The sequence below is a fragment of the Pterocles gutturalis genome, unplaced genomic scaffold, assembly GCF_000699245.1.
Source record: "Pterocles gutturalis isolate BGI_N339 unplaced genomic scaffold, ASM69924v1 scaffold6427, whole genome shotgun sequence".
Classification (NCBI taxonomy): Eukaryota; Metazoa; Chordata; class Aves; order Pterocliformes; family Pteroclidae; genus Pterocles; species Pterocles gutturalis.
The window spans coordinates 47793-59940 of NW_010112598.1; the positions used below are offsets into that span (position 1 = coordinate 47793).

The 12148-nt window shown below is 46.6% G+C and overlaps 1 protein-coding gene across 1 annotated transcript; it reads left to right on the top strand.

Moving 5' to 3' along the window:
- Positions 1–4632: 4632 nt before the first annotated feature.
- Positions 4633–9378, top strand: LOC104462247 (leukocyte elastase inhibitor-like; the record flags this gene model as incomplete). The annotated part of the gene is given in 6 exon segments (XM_010074112.1): positions 4633–4716; positions 6140–6268; positions 7159–7276; positions 7602–7744; positions 8259–8426; positions 8968–9378. Coding segments are annotated over 6 exon segments (1053 nt in total), but the record flags the coding sequence as incomplete, so codon positions are not given.
- Positions 9379–12148: the final 2770 nt, after the last annotated feature.

The window sequence follows — 12148 nt, forward strand, 5'->3', positions numbered from 1 at the left end:
CTTGATTTTATTTTCTTCGTAAAGTACACTCATTTTCTATATGGAATTATAATCACTTCTAGTGGGTACTACATCATAGTATTCACAGGCTTTATGAAAACAGATTCAGAAGTCACATTTCCTGACTGTATTTTTCTGTGTATATGTAATGGAGAATCAGTGAGTAACATGTGCAATGCACAGAATTATAGATGGCTTCAGAAAGGAGAAGCAACACTAAAATAATGATGTGGCTCTCCTAAACAGAACATAGGCTGGCTTTAAGCATATACATCCAAAAAGCCATCTGAAAGAAAAAGTCTCTTTTCCTATGCATGTGGAAGTATCCAAAATTTGTAGGCATTTTATTTCCACCTTTCATAAATTCTTTAGCAGCTAGTGTTTTTCTTTGCTTGCTCTGAACTGCCTTGATATGAGCAATGACATGCTTTGCCAGTGCTGAAATCCAGCAACAAGGTGGAACAAGGTGCAAGTCCCTGGAGAGCATCTAGTGAATGTGTTCAAAGCAGACCTTGTGCAAGCTATTCAAATAGGGCTCCCTGAACATGCCATTAGAGCAACTTTGGGTTTTTAAGTGAAAATGCAACATAACTTCTCCAGTGGAGAAATTCATGTGGCTCAGGAGGTGAAAGGCCTGCCTTCAGTGTGTCCCATACCCTCGCTGGACTTAAAGCCTGCGTCTCCCAGGAGAATGCACCAAGCACTATCAGGCACTAGGTTTTAGCATAGGCTGGGTGGGAAAACCGCCCACCTTCCTTTTGGAGTTGTACCCTTACTTGAATGAATGCAACTGAATGACACAAGAGGAGAGCTCAAGGACTGATAACTTTGCAGTTCAATAGCTAGGACATCTAGTAGATGAGTTCTGGCTTCCAGTCTCTTCTCCTAGGACTATTCTTATTTTAATCCAATAACACTTTAACAGAAAACAAGTATCTATAGCTAGGTGAGTATGCTAACAATAATGATATTTTGCTCTATCTTTGTGTTTTCCTCACTTTCTTAATATCTGCCTAGAAAAGAAAAAAGCAAATAAAGTACTTCGATTGTGAGCATCCTTTCAGCTCTTCAGAGAGTGCTGCTGTGCAGCTTTTTCATTGGAATCCTCAGGCATGAAACTATAAGTTAATTCTGAGATAATGCAACACAGCTTTTGTATAAGAGCCCTGCCACCTACACAGCTCCAAGATTGTTTTCTGTTACTCCCTCACTTGACTGCTAAAGTTTGGAAACAGGGTCCAGCTTTTCCATATACTTACCAACAATTTTAAACATTCTGGGAAAACACTGCTGAAGGACCTCCATTGCACATCCTGATGGATGTCTGCTTTTCTTGCGCAACGCCTTGCAAGGCAGCTAGCTTTTGGCACAGCACTCGTCGCAGCCTGCAGCCTCACAGCACCAGCTGCAGCTCTGCCTCCACTCACACCCCTGAAAGCCCCTTTTCCAAGTGCCCTCCACTACAGCCTGCTCTGCTACCGGTCACTTCTCTCCCCTGCAATCTGCCAGCACTAAGCAATCCCAAACACAGGCCAGCAATGACCAGTTCCACCTTTTCCACAGCCCTCAGCCTGCCGAGTGAGAAATTATCTTGCTGAAGAGTAGAGAGGCCACCACTGAAGGGAAAGGCTTTCTCAATCCACAGTTTCATAATAGGGGAAATTCCCCCAAATCGTGTTTTCAAATTACAGTAGTACAATCCTAATGTGATATCCATATGGCGGCTTAGCTGCATTTTGCTCAATGGAGTCAGCTGCTGGTCTCCTGTGAGAAGTATGATGTTCTGCCTGGAGGAGTGCTGAGGACAGTGCCTGTTGGCCTGAAATAGTCATAATGCCCAGTCTCGAGACACCAGGGGGAAACACCGTGAAAAACGTGACCGCTGCTTGTGAAGGATAACAGCCTCCAGGGTCAAAAGATGAACAGGTGCTTTGGCAGCATGGTGTTCATTTCCTTGTTCACGAATGATGATGAGTATGAAGGATCCTAGAAGACATACCCACGGGCCTTTCATGTATCTCCTGGGCTCCCAGAAACTCCTGGGCTCCCAGACAGGACCAACGCCACCTTACTGCCTTTTTTGGTTGCTGTTTTGTGCAAGCCATCCAGAGGTGCAGCCTGACACTGATTGTGGAGCTCAACAAAAGCTGCATGAGCCCCATATGCATGTCAAGCCTAAAGGCAAAACATCAATGATGCCTCAAGCTCCCCGCGCGGTTCTGCTGAAACATATGGGCTAGACCTAGGGGTCAGGAAATCAGATCCATATCCGGAGTACAGCAGCAAATATTCAGAGCTGAGCACCTCAGCTGAAAGTGCTCTGATTGCAGTGTCTAACTGTCTTTGGTGTTGTGGGGAAAAATCCACATCCAGCCTTGGAGGGGGAAGGAGCACCAGTTTGAATGAAGGAGCTGCTCCAGCTCAGTGCTCTTCCCTGCACATGACCAGCAGTGATGGCCATATTGAGCTCTCCTAAGCAGGGATGGTAGTGCCTTCACTTCACCCCCTCTTACCCTTTTCCTGCATGAGGTCAATGGAAGACCCTGTTCCCTAAAATTATTGCCCTATGGGAGCATCTTGGTGCCAGGGTCTGTTCCCAAAGATGTGTAACTTTAAACTGAAAAGGCTTTACACTGAAAGAAGGTAGATTTAGATTAGATATAAGGAAGAAATTTTTCACTGTGAGGGTGGTGAGACACTGGAACAGGTTGCCCAGGGAAGCTGTGGATGCCCCATCCCTGGAGGTGTTCAAGGCCAGGCTGGATGAGGCTTTGAGCAACCTGGGCTAGTGGGAGGTGTCCCTGCCCATGGCAGGGGGGTTGGAAATAGATGATCTTTAAAGTCCCTTCCAAACCGAACTATTCTGTGATTCTAACTACAGCCCCTTCTGCCCTCTGGACCAGGTCCTGTAGCACCTGGTTAGGCCTGCCACCTCCTGACCCACAGTTCAGAAGATGCTCAAAACTCAGGTTGGGTTGTGCTGCTGAAGGCCATCGTGTGCTCCCTCTGCTCTCTGGCTCTTGCTGACACAGGAAGCAAAACATGTTAAGACGCCCGAGACAGCCAAAGTGCCTGCACTGAGGCAGCCCCAGTGAAGCGCAGCCCTCAGGCAGAGAAGCTGCTGGGGCACAGGCCAGATCATTGCACGTCTCCAGGAAGGCCTGGGTTAAAGAAGAAATAACATGTTGTGGCTATGGGCCGAGATCTATTATCTGCTGCAGGACTGTCAGAGCTCCCCACCAGACAGAGGTTATCAGACGCACATAAGTTCCTCAGGGAGAGGTGCCTCTCTGGACACTGCATATCAGACTCTTATTTTCTGATTTGTTTCTGTTTGACTCTTGCTGTTACTGTACGCTTTCTGCAGATGCTCGTCATGTCTTTCAGATGATTCTGCAGAGCATGCTAATGAGATGCAGCAGCATCAACAGGGTGCCTCCTCTCTGGGCGGGGAAAAAAACATATTTTCTTCTTTCACTACTTGTTTCAGAAAGTGAAAACCAGGAGAGACTGGATAGTGTCTTCTGCTTTGCTGCAGGATGTGAAAAACCATTCTCCTGGTACTCTGGCTGTTGTCTCTGATTTCCCTGGGCATGCTCCTTCTTCAGAAATAAACTGGGCAGGGAGCCAGACTACGCAGCGGTCCATTTTGATTTAAGACAAGGCAGAACACAGCCTTCCATCAGTGAAGAAGCTGCCAGCATCAGATCTTCCCAGGAGAAGGTAACTTTCTCAGCTTTAGCTTCCCTAAGGGCAGTGATTGGACTGGAAACAGAAGCTGGATGGGAGCAAAGTCTGTTGCAGCCATGCACAAAGGCAGGCTGTGACGCTTCTGCCTACAGGGCTGACTTTCACATTTCACGGATGTCACAATAATTCCGGGATGTAAGAAGTATGCAGCCAAATTCTTTGCTCAAGTGAACAAGCTTGCTCAACAGCAGGAGGGAATTTGGTAATGCCCTTAAAAGGCAAAAGAAGATAAATGGCAAGGCAGTTACCTTAGAAGTGCTGGGATGTGGCTGAACTTGCTCCCTCAAATTCAGGAGGTAGAGGAAGGTCTTTCCATGTTGTTGTGTGGCTATGACTTGGCAATCCAGTACGCTGGTCTCCCTGTTGGCTGTTTTCGTACTACGTGCTTCATGTTTTAGACAATATACAAACAATAATAGTTTTTATACAGTATACTTCAGTGAAGCACGGTGTCTGAAGGCTGACCAATACTTCCAAGCCATGTGGCAGTTCTTGCAAGAAAAGGGCATAAAAGTGAGTGTGGAGCTAGCTGGAGCAGACAGCGGAAGAGCAAGGGTGTGCCTAAAGGCATGATTTGCCCCAAGGTGGCTGTTCGGGTCAGGGTGGGGGTGGACTTTGCTATGAAGTGCTAACTGTGGTCTGAAACCTGCTCCCAGGAGCGAGTTGGTGCTTGGGGTGCTGAGCTTCCTGAGAAGGGCTCTGTGTTTCCAACTCTCTCTGCCCTGTGTGCTCTGACGATGGCAATGTTTGTGAGATGGATTCCCTGGTTGTCCTGTTGCAGGCCTTGGCCACACCACAATGGGCTCCCTCAGTCCAGCAAATGCCAAGTTCTGCCTGGACATCTTCAAAGAACTGAGAAAAAGAAAAATAAATGAAAATATTTTCTTCTCCCCACTGAATATCTCAGCTGCCCTGAGCATGGTCCAGCTGGGTGCCAGAGGCAACACAGCCAAAGAGATGGAGAAGGTGGGTTTCTTTTCCTTTTCCTTTTCCCGGGGACTGCAATTAGAAGCTTACATTTGGAAACAAAGAAGAGGCAGGAGTCTTCTGACAGTCCGGGCCATGTTCTTGACAAATAGCAAACTGAAAGAGGTGGTAGCTACAGGTCTCAAAGCTCTCCTTTCCAAACATGCTTATCTTACTTGCAGTGCCCATGAGGCTGCATTGCAACCTCAATGCATTATTTGTATCTTCATTAATCTATTTATATAGATTTATATTGAATTTATATGGCAGGTGCTTCATCTTCATGAGGTGCTGAGCACAGCAAGCCCAGGAACCAAGACCTCAACTGGAAAGGTGAGACAGTATCTAACTGTGTGATAACATTGAACTGTAGTGTGAAGCAAAGCAGGGCAAGGCAGACTTACCTGCTAAATGGCAGTACTTCATCCAAAGGCACAGTAAGAGCAGAGTTCAGCCCTGTTCTCATCAAACTTTGAAACCTGTGTGCACATGCAAAAGGGACCTCATTGCTTTGCTGTGTAAAGTGTTGCTAGATTTAAACAGGATGATCCTTTTTCAAGGTGGAAATTACAGGAGGGGAGGGAGACAACTATGCAACACTGGATGGTCAGGAAGCCAAGACGCATCTTTCAGACAGCTGAACATGAGCCAGCAGTGTGCCCCGGTGGCCAAGAAGGCCAAGAGCATCCTGGCCTGCATCAGCAATAGTGCGGCCAGCAGGACTAGGGAAGTGATTGTGCCCCTGTACTCAGCACTGGTGAGGCCGCACCTTGAATCCTGTGTTCAGTTTTGGGCCCCTCACCACAAGAAGGACACTGAGGTGCTGGAGCAGGTCCAGAGAAGGGCAGCGAAGCTCATGAAGGGTCTGGAGCACAGGTCTTATGAGGAGCGGCTGAGGGAGCTGGGGTTGTTTAGTCTAGAGAAGAGGAGGCTGAGAGGAGACCTCATCACTCTCTACAACTACCTACAAGGAGGGTGTAGTGAGGTGGGTGCTGGCCTCTTCTCTAAAGTAACAAGTGATAGGACAAGAGGAAATGGCCTCAAGTTGCGCCAGGGGAGGTTTAGGCTGGATATTAGAAAAAATTTCTTCACTGAAAGAGTGATCAGGCATTGGAACAGGCTGCCCACGGAAGGGGGGGCGTCACCATCCCTGGAGGTGTTCAAGAAATGTGTAGATGTTGTGCTTCGGGACATGGTTTAGTGAGTTAGGTGGTGTGGGTTGATGGTTGGACTTGATGATCCTGAGGTCTAGTCCAACCTTAATGATTCCATGATTCTACAATTATATGATTGTGGGTCTTTGTGTGCCCCTTGGCCCCACAAGCGCATTTGGGGAGAGCAACTATGAGTTCAGCCTGGGGGCATACAGGTGGATCGCCAGGGGAGCATCTTGCTAAAGAAAGCTTTCCCCTGCTGCTCACAGTGTGAAGAAGCCGGAGGAGACCATTCTCAGTTCCAGGAGCTTCTGCCTGCCCTTGGCAAAGCTAGTTCCACATGCTCCATCAGGATTGCCAATAAGCTCTTTGGAGAAGTGACTTACCAGTTCCTTCAGGTAAGTGACAACCATTTGTAGGTTTTGTGGCTTTAAAAAACTTCTGTACTATACTTTGAACTTCTGCTGAGGAGGTCTAGTTGCACGTTTCGGTATTGCTGATGCTGTGACAGAAAAGCAAGCTCTCACAGATGAATGAGTTACAGAGTGAGCAGAGAATAAAGAGAGTTACTTACAAGGTTAAATAGGCATTTGTAAAAAGTTGAGAAGAGTCTACATTTCCTGAGGAGGAGACAAAAATGCTTTTGAAAGACCTTAATGGCAATTTTCACCAAAATGATGTTTCTTTATGCTTTGATATTCTGAGACCTAACTTTCATGGCCTGATCCCAAAGTGCTCTTTCTGCACATTCGTGCTGTGCACAGTGTGGAAAATGAAGTCCTTGCATGTTATTTTTCATTTGCTGGTGCTTTGAAGGGAATGGGGCTCCACATGCAGAGGGACAAGAGGTGAGGGCCAGCTTGCAACCAGGACCAGGGAGCAGCAGTGGAGAGGCTGCTCCGCAAGGGCAGGGGAGCGGGGACCATGGGTGATGCCCAGGCTGGCAGGGTTGTGCCCTGCCATCCCTGACAGCTATCTTGCTGAAACGGTTGTTGTGGTGAAAAGCAAAAGCTCTCACAAAGAACAGCAAGAGTAAAAGACAGTGGAGCTGAGACTCTCTTAGTTGAAAGGTGTCCCTGGAACTGGGTGCTTGGCTTCTCCTTGTTCCCAGAAAGTCTCTTCAGAAGAGCCACAGAGCAGATGCAGGACATTAATACTGGAAAAAATAGCCCCACACAGACCTGTGACATACAGGTTGGCATCCATTTCTTGGCCTCCTATTTTTCCCTGTGGTCAAGTAGCTCCCCGATTACTGTTGTGAAAGACACCTCTCTTCCCTGTCTTGCAGCAATACTTAGACTCCACAAGGGCCCTGTACCAAGCAGAGCTGGAAGTGGTGAGCTTCATTAACACTGCTGAAGAGTCCAGAGGGAAGATTAACTCCTGGGTGGAAAAGCAAACCAGTGGTAAGGACAAGGCCAGCACTTAGCGGCTTGGGGAGTGTGCATCATGACCACAGGAGAAGTCAATAGCTAGTGTCTGAGTTTCTTCCTCTTCTGGAGTGTAGCAGTGTTCAGAAATGCTATGGAGTGATTAATTTTGCTTGTGGTTACTGTAAAAGCAGCTTGGGGCATAAGATGGCCCTGAGCTCCTGGGAGCTTTGACTCTGCTAAAGCTGCAGATCAATTCTGGCCACGAACGGACAGTTCTTGCAAGTGAGGAAGTAATGGGATCATCCTCAGTCAGTGGTCAAAATAAAAGCATAATTCACCCTTGTTTGTTGTTTTAAAGGGAAAATTAAAGACCTGTTGCCTTGTGGCTCTGTTGATCACACAACGGTGCTAGTTCTGGCCAGCGCTATATACTTCAAAGGGCAATGGGCTGAAAAATTTGTGGAGAAAAACACCAGGGAAATGCCTTTCTGGCTGAACAAGGTACAGTTGGGACAAGAGCCATGGGGAGCACGGGAAAGTGGGGAAAGTCCTAGTAACCTGTGCTCTGCTGCCTGCAGGGCAAGTCTCTGCCTGGCTCAAGTGTGGGGGCCCAGTTTATCCAAGCCAAGAGCCTTCACCCTGTGAAATGGGAAAGCAGCATCCTCTTCCCAAGTGCCTTTGAGACAGGTCATGTGAAGGCAAGCTTTGGAACCTCCTTGAAGAGGATAAGTTATAGAGGAGACTTTGCTGAGGGCACATCAGCCTTTCCCAGGAGCTGTAGTGGAAGCTGGCATGGCATTATCCTTTAGGAAAGAGTTAGAGGAGCAGTGCAAACTGTTACGGCTTTCATGGAGCCCAAGCCTCTGACAATGCCCTCAGCAAAAATATATGGTGGTTTGAGGAGTATTCATGGAAAATGAACAAGCAATTTCAAGCAGGCTGATCCTGTGGGGTTTATTATGTGCTTTATTTTGCCTGTTTTTTTCTGCCTATTGATTGACTTTCTGTATTTTAGAGAGAGCACAGGAATGTGCAAATGATGTGTCAGACAGGACAATATAAATTATCCAGAAGACAAGAAGAGCAAGTGACAGTGCTGGAGCTCCCATATTCTGCAAAAGAGCTCAGCATGTTCATTCTTCTGCCAGAAAACATTTATGACGAGTCTACTGGCCTTGAACAGGTAACAGTCCTGTTCCTTGCTCCTTGCTCCTGGGAGGAGAAACTACCTGTCCATCGACTACTTAATCAAGATGCTTCCTAGCCATGCAGGTCAAGCTCGTATCTCTTATTGTTATGGGTTTTATCTTGATTTCCATAGGTGGAATGCTGTTGCCTGTGTAAAGATTAGAGAGATTCATGTTTATAGAGTGCTTCAGAAGAGCAGAGAAAGACTGAGAAAACCTGCTTAAAAGCAACACTTCCTAGCCTTTCCAAGGGAGTTAATACCTATTTCAGTGGACAAAATGTAGCACTAGAGAAGGGACCTTACCTTACTTCTTCCTTGCAAAAGTATCAAGACATGATGCTGTATTGGTGTCTGGTGAGAATCTGAACAAATGGGAAGGCTGGATCTGAATTTGCCTGATTTCACACTTGGTAGCTGCAGGGCACAGGTTCTGTCTACATCATGAAAATCAGGCTTTTCCTTAAAAGAAAGTGTTGCTGTGAGCATTTTGATCTAGTTTCTCATGGCGGTGATGCCCTGTGTTTTCTCCTTGCAGCTAGAGAGTGCTGTTACCTATGAGAATTTAGCAGAATGGACCAACATGGAGAATGTGTATTTGCAAGAAATCACAGTATACTTGCCCCGGTTCAGAATGGAGGAGAGCTGCGAGCTCGAACCAGTTCCGCAGGCCCTGGGGATGAGGGATGCCTTCATCCCTGAACAAGCTGATTTCTCTGGGATGTCAAGAGAGCCTGGGGTGTTCCTCTCCAAGGCTATCCACAAGTCCTTTGTGGAAGTTAATTAAGAAGGCACTGAGGCAGCTGCTGCTATAGGGTTTATTGTATTTGGATCACAAATAACCTTCCACATTCCTCACGAGTTCAGAGCTGACCACCCATTCCTCTTCTTGATCAAACACAATCCAGGCAAGAACATTCTCTTCTTTGGCCGATGTTGTTCCCCCTAGGGGTAGAGCAGGTTCTACTTGTTTCTTCCCCAAAAGAGCACAATACCGTGGTAGAAAGGAGTAAGATATAAACACCATGTTTATAGCTGCTTTGGCAAGGCTAGCTGAAAAAATGATAGTGTGCTTTTCCTGTTTAGAGTGCTTGTCAAAAGAGAGAATGCTAGTGGCGCTTATTTCATTATTTCATTCTGAGCCATGCAAACTCTGATTGGAGTTGGGTTGTCTGAACAGTTGGGTGAAGTGCTGTGTAAATAAGAAATCTAAAATTATGCTTCCGTTCTTTGGCTGTACGGCAAGGCTGGTGGTGGGGCAAGCCTCCAGAAGGTGTTGCAGACTTTCCTCCCCAGCTGCCAGGTCCCAAGACAGAGATAGCCCAGTGCTGAACCCTCTATTTCCCTCCTGCATGTCTCCAGCAACTCCATCTCCAGTGCCTTAACACCACCATGAGGGGAGGGTCTTGGCTGCCAGGATGGCAGTGAAACCCACAGGTCCTGTTCATGTCCTGAGTGCAGCTTCACATAGATACTGGGCATGGAGATACGTAGCTGCATTTGTACCTTGCTCTTCTCCTCAGGTACCCTCTCCAGCCCTCCCCTTTGGGAAGGACCTCTGAAGTGACAAGAGGTCTTCCCACAGGGGTAGAGACACAAAAGCTATCCTCGGGAAGAGGTCTTCCCATTCAGCATGGCAAAGAGAAGTCCTGCTGCTCTCTGGAGGGCCATGGGGCATTATGGTCCTTGCCTGGCTGTGATTTGGCAGAAAGCCTCTGCAGTATGATGCAGCACCTCGTGAGGGACTGTGGGCTCATCAGTGTTGCGCAGTAAGGTGTCCCTCAGGAGACTAGAGCAGTCCCATTACCCTCCTGTGCAAGTCCAAGCCACAAACACCTTCACAATGATGCCAGCTGTCTGTCTGACAAAGCCTGGGCAGGTTTCAGGGGGAATTCAAAAACCCTGCAGTGACGTGTTGTCTGACCCCAAAAAGTTGGCTGCACCTCCATTGTCCTCAGCTGTGCCATGCCTGTGTGTTGTTTCTGGGGAAAGCTGAATATTGCTTTCTTCTCTTTTTTCTCTCCTGCTGCCAGCATCATGTGTAGACATATAGTAGATCATGTGTAGGCACGTAGTCTGACATGTTGCATGCCATGAGTGCATGTGGTTTTCCATTTACAACAACAAACTATAGCTCAGAAGTAATTTTAACTATAGTAGTCCTGTTAAACTGTAGTAGTTTCCTGAACCATATAGTGTGGCAGCAATAAAGGTATTCAAAGCATTTAATTGGTCTGGCTTTTTGAATCCTGATTTGAAAGATGCCTTAGGCACTCAACACTTTTGAATATCTTGCCATGTACCTTGTCTCTTGCCTGTTATGTTTCATCCATGAACCAAAAGCACAGCAAGGTGTAAGTTACCACCACCAGAAACTCAAGTGTTTCTGCAACACTACCTGCAAATGCAAACTACCTGCATTTGTCTGACCTGCCATTCTAAAAACAATAATGGACGCAAAAGGTGTGTGTGGGGTTTCAGTATTACTGAGAGACCTTTCGAAGAAAACTCTTCCTCGAAACTCTGGTGTTTGACATGTTCCTGAAAAAACACACTCCTTCAAGGCCATAAGATGCTTGGCCTCGGAGGAAGATTGTTCTAAGTCTGTAATCTCTCATCCTGCCAGTTCTACAGCCCTCTGCCCGATGAGTGGGAAATTATCTTCCTAAACGACAGAGGGGTAACCACTGAGGGGAAAGGCTTTCTCAGTCCAGAATTTCATAATGGATAAAATTGCCTCTGAAGTACCGTATCCTCCAAATCATACTTTCAGAATATATTAAAGTAATTGTCTCCTATCTGCACTGGGGTGCACTGAGTGTGACTGGGATGGAGTTAACTTTCTTCATAGCAGCCTGTGGCGGTCTTCTGTATTTCTGGCTAAAACAGTGCTGGTAACGCTAATATTTTGGCTGTTGCTGAACGGTGCCTTTACAGCATTGAGACTTTCTCTTTTTTGCACTCTGCCCCTGTCTCCAGCAAGTAAGTTGGGGGTGGACAAGAAGCTGAGAGGGGAGACAGCCAGGACAGCTGACCTGAATTGGCCGAAGGGATATTCCATACCGTATAACATCATGTCAGCAATAAAAACTGTGATGCTTACGTAGCAGATGTCTGGCAAACAGGCTCATAAGGTGGGCCCTCTTGGTCCTTGGTCCAGTGAAAATGACAGGAGTCCTTTCTATTATCCACCCCTATGGCCTCTACAGATGCCAGATTTGTTTCTTTACTGCTCATCAAGTCTATTATTCAATAAAGAGTAATAGCTTTTTACAACTGAGTTGTATTTGATATTGTGCATTATGATTGTCTAACAGACCATGAACGTTCCTGTGGAAAGATTCTGTAGTTTATTCACCTGCCATAGTAAAAAGGTAGGTATGGAAGATCTATGAGAATGTCCTGTGCATGTACTATGGGCCTTGTTGCCATGACCTGTGGAGAACAAAAATTAAAGGCTGACCCTCAGTCATCCTTTAAATCCTACTGGATCATTAAAAATCCATTTCTGAATATCTGAATACTCTGGGGTCTGACTTTCAGTGCAGCAAATATGTAATTCCTGATTGTTCCTCAGATCTCTTCCCCTGCCATGCCTACCCTCAGACCTCTAATTCATCTCAACACTGCTGCTCTGAATGTTTCTATCAAAATGAAGTTTTAGCAAAACGTGCTTTCTCCTCAGAGCCCTTCTCCCTTCCTCTGCATGTATGCTGTAG